Source organism: Colossoma macropomum, unplaced genomic scaffold, assembly GCF_904425465.1.
Source record: "Colossoma macropomum unplaced genomic scaffold, Colossoma_macropomum, whole genome shotgun sequence".
Classification (NCBI taxonomy): Eukaryota; Metazoa; Chordata; class Actinopteri; order Characiformes; family Serrasalmidae; genus Colossoma; species Colossoma macropomum.
In genome coordinates, this window is record NW_023494808.1 from 8,531,669 (window position 1) to 8,552,454 (window position 20,786).

General features: G+C 38.2%; 1 protein-coding gene across 1 annotated transcript; it reads right to left on the bottom strand.

Annotated features, from left to right (window-relative positions):
- Positions 1-384: 384 nt before the first annotated feature.
- LOC118797819 (B-cell receptor CD22-like) lies at positions 385-15,883 on the bottom strand. The gene is made up of 9 exons (XM_036557090.1): positions 15,577-15,883; positions 13,165-13,220; positions 12,422-12,763; positions 8,124-8,357; positions 4,623-4,883; positions 4,466-4,550; positions 2,430-2,475; positions 1,730-1,816; positions 385-1,534 (listed from the first exon to the last, which is right to left on the bottom strand). The coding sequence occupies exons 2-9, from the start codon at positions 13,205-13,207 to the stop codon at positions 1,514-1,516; spliced, it is 1,119 nt and encodes a 372-aa protein (XP_036412983.1). The 5' UTR covers positions 13,208-13,220; positions 15,577-15,883; the 3' UTR covers positions 385-1,513.
- Between the last annotated feature and the right edge of the window lie 4,903 nt (positions 15,884-20,786).

Here is a 20,786-nt window from a genome sequence, read left to right on the forward strand (position 1 = left end):
TTAGAACTGTGAAAGCCCTAAATGACATTAATAGTAAAAGCTCTTGATGATCATGTCAGGGTTGATCTATCATCGACTGGTTTGTGCTGCCATCTAGAGGAATGTAGCTGTAATTACATGCACACTGTACTTTAAGGCCCATCACTGACTGACTGACTGATATCTGGAGCTCTGTATCAGCTCACCTGACACTTCATCCATCTTTCACTAACTCGCTAACATTTTCAGTTATTTATTAACAATACTGCTGCTGTTTAATGAATACATTTATTACAAGGTTTATTATTTTATTATTATAATTTTAGAGTCTTGGATAGTTGGTATGTGGAGAATATGTAGATCAGCTGAAGTTAGTTTGGAAGGAGACAACAAAAGAGACATTAGTGAACTCATTCAGAAGAACCTTTACTGTAAATATTAAACTTATAATGAAAGAAAGGCATAACGACTAGTGGAAAGACAAACATGCATTGTTTTACAATTCATACTGCATGAATATTGGGAAATGAACAGAAATGTAAATATTTGGGACAATTCCAAAGGACAGGTAATAACTAACTGAAGCTAAACTGATCTGCCCTGCTGGACGCTGCCAAAACTCTAACAAAAACAACTACAGAACATTTCACTTGTCAGTAATTCCCCATCTGGCCACCAGAGGCCTCTCTCTCCTGACTACTAGCCTTGATGCCAGGATCAAGCCACCTGCACCTCATTATTTCTCTAATGAGTCTCACTTTAAACACTCCACAAACTTTTGTTTGACCTCCTGTGTTTAGAACCTCTGTCTGCCTTTTTGGAATCTGTCTTTGATATTTTGCTTTTTGCATCACTACCTGAGTCTTTAGACTGATTTACTGGATTGCCTTGTTTTTAATAAACCTGCAAATGGATCCCTCACAACTCTCAGAGTATATATTGTCACATCACTACACTGTTAAACCCATCCCTAGATGATTTGTACACATATGGACAGAACAGACATGTGGACTGCTTGAGGGGACCTGAGGGCCAGTTTGAGAACCACTGCCTTAGTGAATCATTTGTATGAATGAGATGTGTTGGTGTGAAGAAACTTTATAAGGTTTAAAGAACCTCTCCAAGATAACGTAAAGGTTCTACAAATGTTAGATACTAAAGGTTTTTCTTCTTTTCCCAACTGTACTTGAAGACAAGAACCATCAGGAATCTTTATTTGAAAGAGTTAATCATGTAACTACAATTTATTAATTAATTAAAAGTTAAACATCTTTAAAATAATAATAAAATAAGTGCTACTGATCAGTGTGTGCTGTCCAAAAAAGTTTTTTAAAATCATGTGAGAAGAACTAAGAAGCACTGAATGCACTTGAAAAGTTTTTCTGAATTCAGAGCTCAGGTTCTTGAACTGTTCACAGAGATGTACTGCAATACTTTAAACATATAAACACTGAGCACATCACTCAGTTATTCTCTCTCTCTCCTTCGTTGGGTGGATGTGTAAAGTCTGAGTGGTTCCCATGGTGATAGTCAGTCAGCGTTTGTTGTTCACAGTCTGAAATGAAAAAACAAAGTAAACTTGAACCAACCAGTATCTGAGTACAGATCATCAGAAGGACTGGAATGAACAGTCTGTGTGAGGGAAAGAGAGAATGAAGCAGAGGAGGAGAAATGAAGAAATGTGGACTTTGTAGGAATTCTTTATAAATCTGAACGTCTGACTGAACTGAGTTTCTGACGAGACACTTACTGTGAGTGTGTTGTACACATCATCAGAGGACCTGGACACGGGGTCAAGAGCTGTGTACGTGTCGTCCTTAGCATTAGGGTCAACGTTCTGGAGAGAGGAGAGTTAGAGAACATAAGCAGTTTGAGTTCTCACTGATAAATATGTTTACTCTACAGACCAAAAGACTGGAAGCAACACAAACTTCGTCAAACAGATTTATTTCAACAGATAACAATCTGTATATAACATCATAGTTACTGCACTGTTCAACAATGGAACAATGTTAAATTGTGGAACAAAATTCTGGTATCAGATGTCAGTAACATGATATGCTGGTTATTCATAATGTATAAAGTTCTGGTCTGTCAAGTTCATGAAGTGTTTCTGTGTGTGGAGGAGCTGAAACTGAATCACAGACTGTGCTATAGAGCCCAAACTGCAGAGCTCAGAATCAGCACCTTAGACAGCTCTCTTACTCCACACCTGTGCTTCTCTACAGACACGTCTTAGATCAGTACTGCCATCTACAGGTGGAGATCTGTAATGACTCCAGCTGCTGGAGCTCCTCTACACTGCAGAGTGTAGTGTTTACTCTGTAATAACCCACTAAATCAACTCAACAGGTAGGAAACAACCTTCAGGAGTTTAATCAGATGAGTTACAGCAGCACAAACACTGAACTGTGCAGTTCAGCTTCACTCCAATAGCTTTAACAGCTCACCTGATGGTCATCTTCCTCCATCGTTCTCTTCTTCTTTATTTTGTTCCTGCTTTCAGAAATGAGATAATGTTGTATCAGCATAATTTATCATTGAATATTACATTATATTGCGGTGACTTGTCCTGCTACTGTTACGCCCCTGAGAGGGGGAATGATAGAGAATATTAGTTTTAGAGCAAACACAGGACACGAAGCGTACTGCTCACAGCTGCATCACTTTATAAGTCGTTTGATATTATGCATAGAATTAGAATTCATTACATTAAACTCTCTTTATAGCGCATTAGAAAAGCATACACTGTTCATGTGCTGAGCTAACACACATACATACACATACATTCGCTTCACAACTTTTCAAAGGAAAGGAATATGCAAATTGAATACAGAAGCTCTCAACTAGTTCACTTTTAGCTTTTAAACTCACTTTTAGCTTAGCACAATCACGAGTAGCCAAATTTTAATACTTTCCCCATATTTCCCACAGCCTTCACTTACACAGAACAATAGTATCTAATTAACTTGGTACTTAAAGCTGTTGAACTCCATATACCTCAATTTAGCCCTATATCAGTCACATTTTGAACACAAACTAGAGCAGCAAATCTGTACATCACAACAGGCTTAACAATAAACAACAGGCACTTCGCAATGTTTAGCTGAGCTATTTAGCCTTTTAGCATTACTCACTCCATAGGTAAAGCTCAGTTAAGTAAAGTAGTTCCATTACGAAATATGAACAGTGAAAATGAGTAAAACTTACAACAGTTATACAAGTCTCTTGTTAAATGAGCATAAAGCTCCTTAGAACAGCGCTGGGTCGCTTATTTTGCACTTCTAGCTTTTATCAGAGTGCCAGGTCAGTGAGCTAATCTAGTGACTCGCATTTTAGAAACGCCACATAAAGACGGAAAATTTGCTATTAAAACCACAGTCAAACAAGATTTCACAAACAAGGACGCTTCTTTAAACACTATACTTGCAATTTTATTTAAATAATTCGTACCTGAGAGGGGGAACGATAGAGAATATTCGTTTTAGAGCAAACACAGCTGCATCACTTTATAAGTGATGCAAGCTAAGTGTGCTTTCTCTAGGTTCCCGCGCTCAGTCCGAACACATCAATGACAGGCTCGACCAATCGATCACTCAATAATGGTTCATATAGAGAAATGCAGTGTTTTATCAGTATCAACAGTTAGAAACACACTTTTTTTTTCTTCTCTTCTTTGAACATCCTTTTTTTTTCTTTTCTTATATCATTATCAAAACAGAAACATACTTTTTCTTTCTTTTCTTTTTTAAGGGTGTTACACTACAACATTTATTAATTAAGTTCATATTTCAAATGATGTTTTGGAGGAAAATAGATTCAAGATAATCCACTTGCATAAGGAGGAAGACAGTCAAAGAAAAATAAATGAAAGACAACAGATTCCCAAACTGGAGAAGTAATTTAAAATTAACATGGAACTCATAACAACTGTGCAAGACCTGGTGGACCACCAAAAACTGACCACACCAGATAAACAGTACTTAAAGCATTCATCTTTGAGAGAGAGTAGAAAATCGAGCTGCTTCAGATCTGGAAAAAACACAGGAGATTCTCTCCATCCTTCCACTGTGAGAAGACACTCAACACTATGAGTCTGAAAGGATGTGTAGCAGGTATCAAGAAGCCTTTCAAAGGTTTTTAAAGGATTGACCACCGCAGAGTCCAGACCTCAACATCACTGAACGTGTTTTTGATTATTTGGAACAGAAGAAGCAGAAAATGCATAAACAATTTCTAGGACTGAACTTTGGAGGTGTAGAAAAATGTCCCTGCAGAATGAAAGAATAGATCTTACTTTCTGTAAAATATAGTTTTTCAGTAGTTTTCTTACTAACAAGAAAACATGAATAATTTAACTGAAAAGTGGTCTTAGACTTTTGCCCAGCACTGTAATGTTTTCCATACTCTATATCAAGGAATATGGAAAGAACTGATTCAAACGTATCAAAATAACATAGAAGCAAACACAAATGCTGTTTCTTACCACATCAAGAAAACAACCACAATAAACACTGCAACCTCACAGAGCCCAACTCCAACCACCACACCCAGAGTCATAGAGCGTTCTGCTGAGAGACACATGGACATGAACATCATCAAAGTATCAATGAACATTAAAAATGACATATTTTTTAAAGTACCTTTTGAAATGATGGGCACTGCAGCTGATTTTATAGATCCATGTTCATTCTGAGCCGAACAGTAGTACCATCCACTGCTTTTGGAGTCAATGTTGAAACTGTAACTGTGTCCAGATCCTACAGGTGAGCTTCCACCTTCTTTAAACCAGGTGTAGTTCTGCACAGGTGGGTTTGCATCACTAATGCAGGTCAGATTCACTGAACTGCCCTCCACTATTTCAGCAGAGGGACTGAGGGACACTGAGATATTCTTTGGGCCATCTAGAGGTAGAAAGACACATTACACTTTCAGAAAAGGGGATAGGCTAACAATAATTTGTTACTGAATTCTGCCAATTTTTCAAAACATCTGCATAATTAAATGGTTGAGATGTAAACGAAGTCATTCAAAGTGGTTTGGTGTGAAATGCTTACTGCGTCAGAATTGCTCAAAGTGGTGGTGATAGGAACCAGATGTCTGAAGAGTTTGATGTCTCTCGCACAAATGTATTACATGAAATGATTAATAATATGGTAACATTTTATTTTGAGTGGCTTAATAGAGTATTAGTAACACATCAACAACATATCAGTGAAGTAGCAGTAGTGAAACATCTGAATACGTTGAGATAAATATCTTGAAAATGTACTTTTGATACATTACTAAGCAGATGTACTGTTGATATGTTACCTTACCCAAAATGTAATCCTGGCCCTGATCCTAACTTTAACCCTAACCTCAACCAAAACCTAATCCTAACCCTCACCCTGGCCCTAATCCTAAACTTAAACAACACTTCATCCAGTTAAGCTCCAGTTACAGAATGGTGTCAGCAGTGTGTTTATAACAGCTTGTTGAGGATCTTGAGATGGTCTGTATTAAACCTGCTAGGATGAAGCAATCTGAGCTAAACAACATGCAATGTGCTCCTCAGTATGTGGAGCTTCGAACAAGCCAGGTGTCGGAGTGATGACGTAGGCGCCGGACAGCCATCGTGACGTTTAACCTCTGTTTGCAACTTCCGGGTGCTCCATACCCCTTCATGATTCTGTCAGACAGGCTTCTTCCGAGACCTGTGAAGACAGCCACCGCTTCTTTTCGAACTGCCGCTCAACGTTATTGGACAGCTGAACGCGCTCGGAGGAAAGCGTCGACCGCCAGATCTTTTACGTCAGCTAACAGACACCTGCGCTGACTAGCATCACGTTGAGTGATGGGGGGAGAAGGAGAGGCCATCCTACCCACCCAGAGAGAGCAAGGCCAATTGTACTCTCTAGGGCTCCTGGCTACGGATGGCTGTAGCATCACCAAGGATCGAACTCACGATCTTCTGATGATAGGGCCAACGCTTAGACGGTTGCGCCACTCGGGAGCCCAGATTGCTTCATCCTAACAGGAGTTACAACAGAATATTCAAGTGAATCTCCCTGTACATGCAGGCTGTTAAGTCGAAACAGTCTCTAAAGAAAACATATTTTTTCAGATGCATCACTTGCCATTATCAACATTACTCACTGTGGCATCTGACATAGATTCCATGTTTCAAGAGGAGCTCAAGAGGCGTGGCATGCAAACCTTCACCTGAACGTGCCACGTCCTCTGTTAAAAAGGGCGTTTGTTGTTGTTGTTATATTCCCCACTATTTTCATGGCATTTTCCTTGAGCATTGACATTATCTGATTCTTTTTTGCTGGTGCTACATTAGTATGAAAAGTGGAATTTTGCAGATGAGCTGGAAGAAATCAAGGAGCATAACAACAATCAATGGCAGATGGTGAAGAAAACAGAGCCTGGTGAATAGGGGTACTGAGCGCTATGTCCTCCCCCTCCTGGATGGGGCCAGCCTCCACTTACTGCACTACAATGGCAAAGGCACCTGGGAGCTGTACTGTGTGCAGCTGCAAGTAGTTACCCTGCCTCATGGCTTGATGGTAGCCATCATCGCAATACATCTGTGTCTGGCACTGGAAAGAAAGTGCTACAGGTGCTTGTGGAGCTGCTGGAGAAGCAACATGACCTTCACTATAGCTCTTCTGTGGCATTTTGGGCAGGTACCGACAGGCCTGACAATCAGGAAGCTACTTCCAGAAAGGTCGAGGCTAAAGAGAGAGAGGAAAAGCGTGCTGGCGCCAGTGCTGAGCACAATGGTTCAGCAGGTCCAGTGTTCAAGAAAGCGGCACAAGAGGCGCTGGAGCTGAATGTGCTGTTGCTGGATGGATTGAGAGGGCTCATGCTGCTCGTCGCACTGGCCAGTCTTCAAGTAGCCACCACTGAGTCAGAGAGAGTGGAACTCATCCTCAACAAAAAGACACAGAGGTAACAATTCTATGCAACGCAGGCAACATGCAGACCGGCCCCTGAGGGAGTGGTGGCGAAGCAGCTAGAGTGTGGAAAAGGGGACATAATGCCAGCCAATGCCTTGAGCCTCAGCAAATGGAAAATAGGAGCACGGCTGCCTAGAGAGGGTTGGGCAGTCCCCAGAGAGAACCATTCTCAGCATCGATGGCATTCAGGAAGATTTGTTGCTGCTGCAGGCTTGGGATTTAACACAGTATAGATAGGAAATAGGTCACTGCTCTCATCTGACACTGAGCTAGGCACTCACACAGTAACGCCGATGTCCTATCCTGCCACCCGTGTGCTGCTGAGGAATGCCGGTACTGTGCACCTTGAGGAGAATGGGGAGACAGTTGAGAGGAGCACTGCTGCTGCTGCCGTCACTCCCATTGGCACCAGACTTGATGCTGTGAACTCCAAGGATATCTGCCATGCACAGGAGGAGGATGCAGAGCTGTGTTGGGCAAGCTGTTGGCTGAAGGCGGGGCGAAACCTGGATTGGACTGACGTGATGCCACCCAGGCATGCGCCGGCTGGGACAGCCTCTGGATGCACAAAAAGAAGCTGTACCATGTGTGGGAGGAGCCAGTGCCCAGGGAGCATGTGTGGCAGTTGCTGGTGCCTCGCAGCCTGAGGAAGATGGTGCTGAGAGTGATGCATGGGGCAGCCAACATGGCCTTAGATTATTTCACAAATTGGCCCAAGACATATGCAGTCCTGGACCAGAATGCAACCACAACAGCAGGGCAACTAATTGAGGAGTTCATCTGCCAGTTCAGAGTGCTGAAGGAACTCCAGAGTGACCAGGGACACAACTTCAGCAGACATAGCTGAAATCTGTAAACAGCTGGGCATTGGTCTGACTAGAGAAAGAATTCAAGAAAGCAGGGAGAACTGAGAGAAGACTCAAGAGCTTTGACCAAATTACCAGCCAGCCTTATTGCAGCACTCAATGAAGAGAACCCAAGACCCAACATTAAGTAACTGGAGAGAGCTGTTTAACAAAGTCTTGCCCAGGTTTTCAGAATTGCCCTGATTAAGAAGGGGGACCTGAGGTTCATCGCCTCTGATGATGAACATATAAAGACATTATAACTTGGGATACATTTTTTTGAGGAACAGTTTAACATAAACCCTCAGCTTTGTTTGCTTTCTGAGATTGAAAAAAAATAATCTGTACTTACATCTGACATTAAGAGTGACCTCAAGAGAGTTCTGACGCAGTACAACACAGCGATACCTGCCTGTATCCTCCCTACTGACTGACTGCAGGTGGAGTTGGTCAGTACTGGAGGATAAACGATGTTGATTTCTGTACCAGGTGAATGTTGGTCTGACTGTCAGACTACAGGTTGTTTTACATGTGAGAGTGACGTTATCTCCCTCTATCACTCTCTCAGGAACCTCCACCTGGAGATCTGAGAACAAGAGAAAACAAACTCACACTGTGGAGACTCACACTAGCTGAATGATGGTGTTAATGTCTGGAAGGTTAGAGACAGCAAAAGCCTCCTCTGAACTGTATGATAGCTGCTACTACACTGTTAAACACCTCAGTGTGCAGATCAACTCTGACTTATGTACTACAGTTAATGAACTACTGCTAATACAGCGTTGTTAAACACCTCAGTGTGCTGATCAACTCTGACTAATGTACTACAGTTAATGAACTACTGCTAATACAGCACTGTTAAACACCTCAGTGTGCTGATCAACTCTGACTAATGTACTACAGTTAATGATCTACTGCTAATACATCACTGTTAAACACCTCAGTGTGCTGACCAACTCTAATATACTACAGTTAATGATCTACTGCTAATACAGCACTGTTAAACACCTCAGTGTGCTGATCAACTCTGACTAACGTACTACAGTTAATGATCTACTGCTAATACAGCACTGTTAAACACCTCAGTGTGCTGACCAACTCTGACTAATGTACTACAGTTAATGATCTACTGCTAATACATCACTGTTAAACACCTCAGTGTGCTGACCAACTCTAATATACTACAGTTAATGATCTACTGCTAATACAGCACTGTTAAACACCTCAGTGTGCTGACCAACTCTGACTAATGTACTACAGTTAATGATCTACTGCTAATACATCACTGTTAAACACCTCAGTGTGCTGACCAACTCTAATATACTACAGTTAATGATCTACTGCTAATACATCACTGTTAAACACCTCAGTGTGCTGACCAACTCTAATATACTGCAGTTAATGATCTACTGCTAATACAGCACTGTTAAACACCTCAGTGTGCTGACCAACTCTAATATACTACAGTTAATGATCTACTGCTAATACAGCACTGTTAAACACCTCAGTGTGCTGACCAACTCTGACTAATTGACTAATGTACTACAGTTAATGAACTACTGCTAATACAGCGCTGTTAAACACCTCAGTGTGCTGAGCAACTCTGACTAATGTACTACAGTTAATGAACTACTGCTAATACAGCATTGTTAAACATCTCAGTGTGCTGACCAACTCTGACTAATGTACTACAGGTAACAGCTCAGTTAACTGTTATGTACACAGATTGGACTTATACATGGTCTGTAGGAGTCTCTGCAAATCTAATAAAGCTTACAATTAATGAGTCATTCTGCCAATGTGGTGGCAAAGAGGGTACAATTACAGTGGTGCTTGAAAGTTTGTAAGCCCTTTTGAATTTTATTCTATATAAAAAAATATTCTGCATAAATTTAGATTTGGCTATTTTTAATTATGGAAATTAATCAAATATTACATATCTCTGAGTGGCAAAAGTATGCAACCTTTACTTTTAGTATTTGGTGTTACCCCCTTGTGCAACAATAACTGCAACTAAACGTTTCCGGTAACTGCTGATTAGTCCTGCACATCTGCTGTGGAATGTTAGCCCATTCCTCTGTGCAAAAGAGCTTCAACTCTGTTATGTTGGTGGGTTTTCTTCCATGAACTGCTTGCTTTAAGTCCCTCCACAACACTTCTAAAGGATTAAGTTCAGGACTTGTTCGGGGTACCATGACTTTTGTGCTTAGGGTCGTTGTCTTGCTGCATGATCCATGTTCTCTTGAGTTTTAGCTCATGGACAGATGTCCTGACGTTTTCCTTTAGAATTTGCTGGTAAAATTCCGAGTTCATTGTTCCATCAATGATGCCAAGCCATCCTGGCCCAGATGCAGCAAAACAGGCTCAAACCATGATACTACCACTACCATGTTTCACAGATGGGATAAGGTATTTATGCTGGAATGCAATGCTTTCTTGTTCTTTTCCTTCCTCCAAACATAACACTTCTTATTTAAACCAAAAAGATCTATTTTGGTCTCATCCATCCACAAAACATTGTTTCAGTAAACTTCTGGCTTGTCCATGTGATCTTTAGCAAACTGCAGATGGGAAGCAATGTTCTTTTTGGAGAGCAGTGACTTTCTCCTTGCAACCTTGCCATGCACACCATTGTTGTTCAGTGCTCTCCTGATGGTGGACTCATGAACATTAACATTAGCCACTGTGAGACAGACCTTTAGTTTCTAAGAAGTTACCCTGTGTTCTTAAGTAACCTCGACTTTTACACGCCTTGCTCTTGGTGTGATCTTTGATGGTCGATGTCACACATCCTCCTGGCTCTGATGTCCAAAAACACTTCATTTCCCAGAACTCTCTGGGAGATCACGTGACCCATGAACTTCCATGATCCACCAATCAATGCTCCAGCTCTGCTGAATACTAACTTGTTGCATATGTAACGTTTATCATATGACTAGCTATAGTTTAGTATAAAAGCCCGGGCTCTAGCATAGAATATTTGCAAGGTATTGCTTCTCTCTGTAAAGCTATTGAGTGTTGTTTTGCCTCCTGTGATTCTTCACCGTGTTTTTTGGACTTTTTGTCTTTACCCTTTCGAATCTGGTTGCCTGATATTGTTTATGTTTTTTTTTCTATTTTTTGGCCTTTTTGAAATTTCATACCCGTCTTTTCAGTGTGAGTTTTGTCAAACCCTTTCAAAGTAAAATCTCATTTATTTTTTTACTGCGAACGTCTGTATGGTTCTGTTTCATTACAGAATACCTCACCATTAATGCAGACAGCGGGCCATGAGGCTTTCCAGAAGGCCGTTACTATTCAAGGCCATCTGCTCGGTCAGCAACAACAGGTTTTGGCAGGCGTTACTCTCTGAAAGCTCTGACCCAACAGCAAACAGAACAAACGACACAACTGGTTCGGTTGGTAGCCACCGTGAAAGAGCTAACAACCCAACTACAAAGATTAGGTATGTCTGCTGAGAGTGAGAAGGTTGCTGCTCTACGTCTGTAGATGCATCTAGTTGAGTCTTTTTGGTTTGTAAACCTGACAAGTTTGACGGAAACCATGATAAATGGTCTGGTTTTTACTCCAGTGCTCGATTTTCTTTAATAACTCACTTCCAAGCTCTGATAATAAATAATAATAAATAATCAATCAACACTCCAGCTCTTCCGAATACTAACTTGTTGCACCTGTGATGTTTGTCATATGACTAGCTATAGCCAGGCTTTAGCTTTTAGCGTTTTTTTGGACTTTTTGACTTTGCCTTTTTGTCTTTGCCCTTTTGGACCTGGTTGCTTGATTTTGTTTGTTATGTTTGTCTTTTTCTATATTTTGGCCTTTTTGCATTTGACCCTTGCTTGTCTTTTCACTAAAAGTATGGTCAAGCCCTTTTACAGTAAAGGTTCACATACTTTAGCCACTCACAGATATGTAACACTAGATTTTTTTCCTCTTTATCTACGTTTAGGAGTTGTATGAAAATCTGATGACATTTTAGGTCAAATTTATGCATAAATATAAAAACTTCTAAAGGGTTCACAAACTTTTATGCACCACTGAACATGTAATTCATATGTAAAATGTAAAAGTAAATCGAACCTTTTCTAAAATATAGTCTACTGCTACATTAGTTTCAAACACATTGCATGTTAAAAACTATATTTTGCATTCATGTTATTTTGTTTACATTTTAAAATATCAATATGACATACATTTAATAATAATAATGTAGGACAGACAACAATTTTAATGCATTTTCACAATTTTAACTGAAAAACAAGCATTAACATTATTTAACTTAAAAATAAAATTTCATCATATTTCAAGTCACTGCTGTTTTTCATGTACCACACTGTAATCATGTATCACTGAAATAAAAATTAAAAAATGATCTTTTTTTTTTGTTTGTTATTCTTACTTTGAACTCATTTTCAGGGCTTCAAATTTGTCAGACACCTTTTGCCACCAGAAGAGAAGAATGACCAAAATGTGAAACATTCTGGACTGGAAATCAGTATTAAAACTGGTTCCTTTAATTCTAAGCAGTGTGTTTTTCAGGTGTGCTATGAAGGATTGATTATTTACATTTAATCATATTACAGAACTGCTTTGTGATCCTGAACACCAGTGAATGAAGTACAGTGTCTTATTTCTGCTGATGGATCTTACCTGTGACTGAAAGATCAACTCCACCTGCTTCCTGCCACCTTCTTCTATATCCATCCTTTATACATCTGCAGTAGTATTTACTCTGATCCTTTTCTGTCACATTCTTCAGTCTGAGAGTGAACTGTTGTTGATCTCCGTGGTACTGAACTCTGCCTCTGTACTCTGGATCACCTACCAGATCAAGAGGCCCTTTATCTGTATAAAGATTTTTGCTCCAAGTAAAATATTGTGATGGGAGAGTTGCATATTTGGAAAAGCAGCTCATGGTCACTGTAGACCCCTTTAGAGCACAGATAGATTTAGTTCTGTAATAAACAGCCCACCCATCCTGGGCAACAACTGCTGCAATACAAAATACAGAAATCAGTAAATTATTACTGTTTGGGTCTCAGTCAGTAAAAATGCTGCATAAAGTCTCCACTTCAGCTCATTTCTAAGACTGTTCATTTCAGCTGAGTTTGAATGATCAGCTGTAATAAGAAATTATCATATTGTGTAGAACTGGTCACCCTGAACATGCATAGCACAAATGACCATGGCCCAGTTTCCGAAAAGCATATTAGCACTAAGATTATCTTAACTGGTGGAAAGAGTGTTGACTGTGATGCTCACTGCATCACTTAAGAATCATCTTTGTGCCAAGATGCTTTTGGTAAACCCAGACCTGATGATCACATATAGAAATAAACTCACTGTACAGAGTTCAGTTCACACTTTGGTGAGAAGTAACAGCTCTGACTCACCAGAGATGAAGAGCAGAAACAGCAGAGAAACAGTCAGAGACATTCTGAGATCAGCACTGCAGATGTAAAGATAGATTGATGGTTGATGTTAAATATCCATCCGACATTCAAATTTATTGATGTTTTTTAACGTATTGATGTATTTTAACGTAAATAATCTAATTGCAACTCAAAAGTGTTATAAATTCAGCAAACACTGTGAGGACCATCTTCAAGATGGAATAGCACATCTTCAGTTCTACTAGATTTAATAACTTGTCATCCAAAAACTAGCAGTAAAATGTGCTAACAACTAAATAATAATGATGACACACGACTTTATTTTGAAGGCAATACTTTAAATATATATATTTTTTTATTCAACATTGAAATTAGCTGTGTTTGGTGCAGCTAAGACTCAGTAATGATGCACAACATTTGTATTTTACCTTTGAATGTAATGCAGCTGATTTTATTGTTGCATATAATGCAGCTAAAATGCTATTGAAAAATAAAAACGTTATTGTATTACATTCAAAATGCAAAATTGTCCATCATTGCTGCAACTTAGTTACATTCTCTGCTGATATTAGTGTTGTACGCAATGCAGCTGAAATGCTATTAAAGTTCAAAATACATAAAAAATTAATATAAAGTAGATACTGCACTATGGTCCAAAAGTTGTCCATCATTGCTGACATCTATATGCACCATATACAGCTGTTTTAGTGTTGTATATAATGTGGCTGAAATCTTATTGAAATTCAAAATACATGAAAAAAACAATATAACGTAGATGCTGCATTACATTCAAAATCTAAAGTTTGTGCGTCATTGCTGGCCTCTAGCTACACCTTAGACAGTTTCCTTTAGTGTTGTATGTAATGCAGCTAAAATGCTATTGAAACTCAGATTGGAAACAAATTAATATAACATGGATATTGCATTACTTCTAAAATCCAAAGGTTGTTCCCCATTTCTGACATCTAGCTGCACCTTATTCAGTTTATTATAGTGTTGTATGGTATCTGCTTCAAATGTTGAAATTCAAAATGACACAGAAATAATTTAAAGTAGGTTTTGCATTAATTCCAAAATCCAAATCTTGTGTGTCACTGCTGCCAACTAGCTGCACCTTATACCATTGATTGTGGTGTTGTATGTGATCTGCTTGAAATTCTATGAAAACTCAAAATGGGAAAAAAACAATATAAGGCAAATATTACATTACATACATAATACGTCCTTCAGGCAACTCTCAAGTTGTGTGTCCTTTCTGGCACCTAACTGCACCATATACATTTGTTTTTAGTGTTGTATGTAATGTGGTCAAAATGATACAGAAAATAAAAATAGATGTTGCTTTAGTGCCAAAATTCAGAGGTTGTGCATCATTGCTGATACAGTTGATTATAGTGTTGCATATGATATGCTTGAAAATGTTATTTAAAAAAAAAAAATCAGTTATATAAATTAGACATTGCATCATATCCAAAATCCAAAGGCTGCATCACTGCTGCCAGCTAGCTGAAACATTCACTGTTAGTTTTAATGTTATATGTAATGTGGTTGAATAGAGACTCAAATTGGGAAAAGAATAATAGAAATTTTATATTGCATTATGTCCAAAAACTGTCCTTTACAGTTGATTCTAGTGTTGTATGTAACCTATTCGAAATGTTATTGAATGTTTTGCCCCTAAAATGCTATTGAAATTTAAAACGTAACAACTATTTCCTACTTTCTATTTTCCTTTGGCTCATTTCTATAATAACAGCATTTATTAACATATAACTGTAATTGTAAGATATAATTGTTAACTACGGGCAAATAAAGTCATAATGGTATATTTAAAATAGTGAGCAATATTCACCATAGATAAAGGTCAACTACACAAGTAATCTGAAGTCTAGTATATCTAGTCATTGTGAAACCACTGGCTATTTTCCCTTGGCTCATTTCTATTATAGCAGTATTTCATAATGGTATCTTTAAAAATACGTACGTTTACAGGTAAGAGATGCTCAGTGTTGTTAGAATATGTACTGGCAATATGTACATTTGTTAGCTACTGATTAAATAAATGCCCTTTTTAAAAATTAAAGTGGTGTGTAATTCTCCCCATAGCTCAAAGTAAACAGCACAGTTAATGTATAAACACAGTGATTACGGAGACCTTTTTTCCAAAGTATTTAAATGTACTGAAACAATCTGGAGGAAAACAAGTGTGTGTGTGTACAGATTTAGGCATGGTGTATGTTAAATGTCACTCAAACCACAAAAGAAAAGGTGTGCATCACTCTCTGTGGTCGTACATGGCGTGAATATATAAGTCTTTACTGGCTACCATAGTCCGTTCAAAAGTTACTACTGCCAAACAGAATATGGAAAATAAAACTAGCTTATTTCAGAAGTATTAAGAGTGTTTCCTACCTTCATTAACGCAGAGAGCAGAAGGAGCTTCATCAGTTTAATATGGTTCCTTTGTGTGGTTAAAGCGTCGCTGAGTGTCTCTCACATTCACTGACAATTGTTCTTCCTGTTTTCACTGAATCACTCCTTCCTTACTCAAGTTCACTTACACTCATTAAAAACTTAAGTTAAAACTTTTATATCTTAAAAATACTGTAAGAACTGCAGCACACTGAGGAACATTAATGAGTGAGCAGTGAAATGATGAACATTTTTCCATTTAATCAGTTTTCACTTTCTTGCTTGTTTTCTGTGAGTGGGTGGGTGGGTGAGGGGCTTCAACTGACCAGCAACTTTGTTTTTTCACACTAGAACTTCCTTTGCCACACAGGGCTCAGACCACAACAGAGAGCTGTGTGGTGATAATGTCAGTCAGTTTGTCATCCTTTGGTCTGTACTGCCATCTAGGGGAATGTAGCTGTAATTACATGCACACTGTACTATAAGGCCCATCACTGACTGACTGATATCTGGAGCTCTGTATCAACTCACCTGACACTTCATCCATCTTTCTCTTCTTCATGCTTATATTTCAGTGATTATCAATATTGTAAAGTACTGAAGAGTAACTGGGCTATATAGCCATCCTTAGATGTAGTTCAGTAGTCGATAGAATGATGGCTAATGTAGTCTCCCACCTCCCCTTGCTCAACTAAAAATGAATAACAATAATCCCAGATTAATATTTAGCACAATTTCTTAATTAACTAAGAACCAAACAGCTACTAAACACCAGATAACATCGCCCATAGCAGCAACAATTTCATGATTTTTTTCAAAAATGAAACTGAAACCATATGGCAAAAAAAAATTAAAACACAAAGTTTAGTGACATAAAACTGACTTTTTAAAAAAATAAAATGTAACCAGAGATAAACGGGTCTCTTTTATCAGTAATAAACTCTTTTCCAGGCCTTGGCTGTATACAAAAAACTGTTAAACTAACAGTAATTAAGCCTCTGATGCATGTGAGCCATCAAATTATAGACCTATCTCAGATTTTCTGTTGAGCTGTGGCATAACAACAAACTGCTTTCAAACACAGATGGTATAATGCACAGGGTACCCTAGACTGCAGTCTAGGGGCCCATTCAGGGATTAGGGCCCACTGATTGCCCTGATAACTTTATTCATTTATTTTTTAACAGAAACTTGCTCCCATTTGTCCATTACGGTGATACACACCATAGTGTTTGTGAGTTCATAATTGATTAATTTGGTAAAGTTTCCAGATATATTTTAGATTTTGGCAGATTATACGTCACTCTTTCTTAAGTGAGCAGGGGTTAAATTGGGCTGGAATGGCACCCTGGGTTCCTGTGAAAGGTAAACAGAGCTGAGCTCTGGTTTCACAAACTTGTAAGTTCATATTGAACCTTTTCTGCAATTCCATTAAGAAACTGGAGCAGCAAGTGTTTTGGTAAATTAGGCTAAATTTCTTGTTGTGAAATTTCTTGTTGTTGTGTATATTCCAGAATTTCCTCGCAGATTAGGAAATTGTGTTTATGTGCAGCTAAAACTAAACCCAATCATTTTGTATATATATATATATATATTTTAGCAAGTAGTTTTCATTGTTGGTTTGAATTGCTAGGTTTTTGTTCTATTCAAAATCAGGTTAAAAAAAATAAAAACAGTGCATTATCTTTAGATAGAAACTAACATTACACTGCTAGCTAGCTAGCTGCTTAAAGCTACTGTGCTAGCTGCTTAAAGCTACTGTGCTAGCTGCTAAAATCTGTTGTGCTAGCTGCTAAAGGTTACTGTGCTAGCTGCTAAAATCTATTGTGCTAGCAGCTTAAAGCTACTGTGCTAGCTGCTAAAAGCTACTGTGCTAGCTGCTAAAATCTGTTGTGCTAGCTGCTAAAGGTTACTGTGCTAGCTGCTAAAATCTATTGTGCTAGCAGCTTAAAGCTACTGTGCAAGCTGCTAAAAGCTACTGTGCTAAAAAGTGATGCACAGTTTGTTATTGATGAGTTAAGTCTGTTTTTGGTCTTTAAAAAGTCACATTGCTTTATTAATTATAAAACAATGGATGGTACTTAATAATTTTGACAACTACGGGTGGCAATGAGTTATTTTATAATTTATTTACATCACAAGATGTTTTTCTGAGCACATTGTGGATATTATCAATACTCAAAGAACACTGAGACACTGACCAGCTGCATTCATCATTACAAAGAGAGTATAATTGGTCCAGTTTGTGTGAGGTCAGTTAGTCTGACTACATTTATGTGAATTTGCTTAACCCCTATATTGTGGTCCTGGTGTTTCTATCCATATCTAAGTTGAATTCCTCCTCCCAAAGCTAGCAGTCGTCTGATTGGTCCAGGAGAGTAAGCATTTCCATTGACAGTATTTCTATTGTTTGATGACTCAAATATTTGTTAAGTTAAATCTATTTGCTCAGTGGCTATAATATGCACAGAGTTACAGTAATTTTAATAGAGATTATACTTGTTCAAGAAACTACCACTTTGGGTGGAAGTTTTTTTTTTTTATTTATTAACTCTTATTGGTGTTATAAATACCAAACTACAGCTTTCTTTCTGTGTCCTTACGATATAGCATCTTAATACACAAAATCATGTAATATTTATGTATGTAATGTAAACAAAAATCTTTGTGAATCATGTCGAACAAGTACAGTACAAAGGTGAGTACTGTACTTGTTCGAGTGAGTACAAAGGTGCTAATATAAGAATTGAATACCAGACACTCAACTTAATCTTTAAAAACATGTTCAAAGTATGAAATTTAATGTAAAAATAGGACAATATTGAAAATTGTGGACAATTCCTACATTTCTCAATAAATTCATATACTATCACAATTTTTTGGTGTAAATGTGGCCAAAACAAAAAAACAAAAAACACTAAATTTTGAGGAACATATGAAGTTAACATGAGTTAAGAAAGAAATACACTATCTAGCTGTATGAGAACAAAACAGTTTATTTTCATATGGGGAAGTTTAGTTTATTGCTGAAATGTCATTTTCTGAGTTCTACTTTAGTCTAATCCAGATTTAGAATCAGGAAGAAGCAGCAAGTGAAACAGGCCTCAGCACAGCTCGCACTTTATCAAGCACAAATCAGACACATTAGTACAGTATAATGCTGTAAATGTTTAACAGATAAATATGAAGCTCTCGTGTTTGTTTCTCAGATTCAAATTTAACCAAATCCTAGACTAGGATGTCTGATGAATATTCACCACAGGCACTGAAATTTAGTCTGAGACTAGGTCTAATCCACATCTGGAAAACCAGCTCTTAAAGACATTAGGCCTGACACAGTTATTATATGATCACCTAATTGCAATTATATAATACGATCACAAATATTTATTAAAAAGCAGTACAGCATGAAATGGATGGAAGCAGTTGAGCATAAACCATTTCAGCTTTTTTCATTCTTCTTTAAATGAACAAAATATGAAGTTAAAGTGTTTTTCATGAATATTAATAATAAAAATCTGATCCACGGAACAGTATATGGGAAAATTTAGTTTATTGCTGAAATGTCATCATACAGTGAACACACAACATTAGGCTAGATATAGTCCTCAGCTTTGTGACTAAAATGATTAAGTTTAAATAATCATGTTAGCTGTGCACTTCTGTTCATCACACACCTTTTTGTTTGTGTATCAGTGATGAAAGTAGAAAAAAAATGTTGTCAGAATAAACTTGAATACTTGTTTGGCTGGAGATAAAATGGTCTGAACCCCAACACTACACTTTACATAAGGGGACAATCAACTTTCAGTTAAACAGTACAAGCTAATAATTAGTACAGGAAATATCAGAGACTGTAAAACAGTATTTGTTGTTGTTTTCGCCACAAGCAGTTAAGTAGGACATTTTGTAAATGTTATGTACATTTTCAAAGGTGGGCTTCATGTTATCTAGTAGGTGGTTGCAGGTACACTTTGTACATGATTAGAAGGGTGGGCGACGAGTAAAATGAGTTGCCAAATATACTTTAGCAACGTCTGAAACGTGGAGTTATACATTCCCTGTTTGAGTGGAGCGACCGGCAATCTGTTCTACTGTAACCAAGTGTGAGTGGCCAGATAAGTGGCGTAACTGTACTGTCCTACAGTGAACTCACCTCTTTCCTAACATCCTAACAAGCTTTAGCAACATTAAATCACGTCTGCTTATCACAACTGCAGCGAAGTCACCGCACTCAGTCCTATTTTAGTATTAGTGCATTCACGAGCAACGAAAGTGAAAGAAAGAAGTGGGTTCATGTAAATTACAGCCCTGATTTAAACTAAAGTGAGCTGAGGAAGCTGTGAGATATTGGAAAGTGGGAGAACCCTATCTTTCCAGGTTAGCTGTTCTTAGCAGCTGGCTAACTTGAAGCAGCGCACTGTCACTCCACAACATGGGGAATTGATAATACTGTAGATCAAACAAGACACAAAAGCACCAATTGCAGTTTATACATACTTAAAAGGAGGACTCTGTTTGTCTGGTGTGAGATAATCACAATGCAGTTAATGCTTTTACACAGCGAGCGTCAGATATATTGCAGTTCACTCCTCAGACTACTATGATAGAATAGAGCCTACTGACGTGCTGAGCCAGCTAATGTTTGCTGTTCGTCCTAAGTCGACTTCGTTGAGAAACTAAAAAGTTTAGCACTGTTGTTGGCCACTTGTTTAGCATTTGTAATGGGATAGCTGAGCGCTCGTCACCAGACAGCTAAAAATAATCTTTTCTTTCTAAAATTATGACTATTACAGAAATTGCGGCCGTGCTTTTCCAGCCGATAGAAACCACCAACCAGAAACTTTCTCCCACTCTCCCATGACAGATTTGTGAAATGTTCCACTGTTGGAACATTTAATTTCATGTTCTGACCACAAAGGATAGTTTAAAACAGCAACTAACCGCCCAGGAGCAAAAATCAGCCTTCAAACTTGAAAGAAATAATGATTTGACATTTATCGCGATATGTATCGCTATCAACCCACATGAATTTTGTTTATCGTGATAACATTTTTGGCCATAGAGATTGAAGAAGTGTCCAATATATGACCAGGGTTCAAACACAGTCAGCACAGTGTTAAAATTCTCCTTTGAACATTTAGAATAAATACCAGTGGGAAAGTGTTTTTGAATGTTGATCTCAGGCACACAAATGAGAAGGTTGTTTA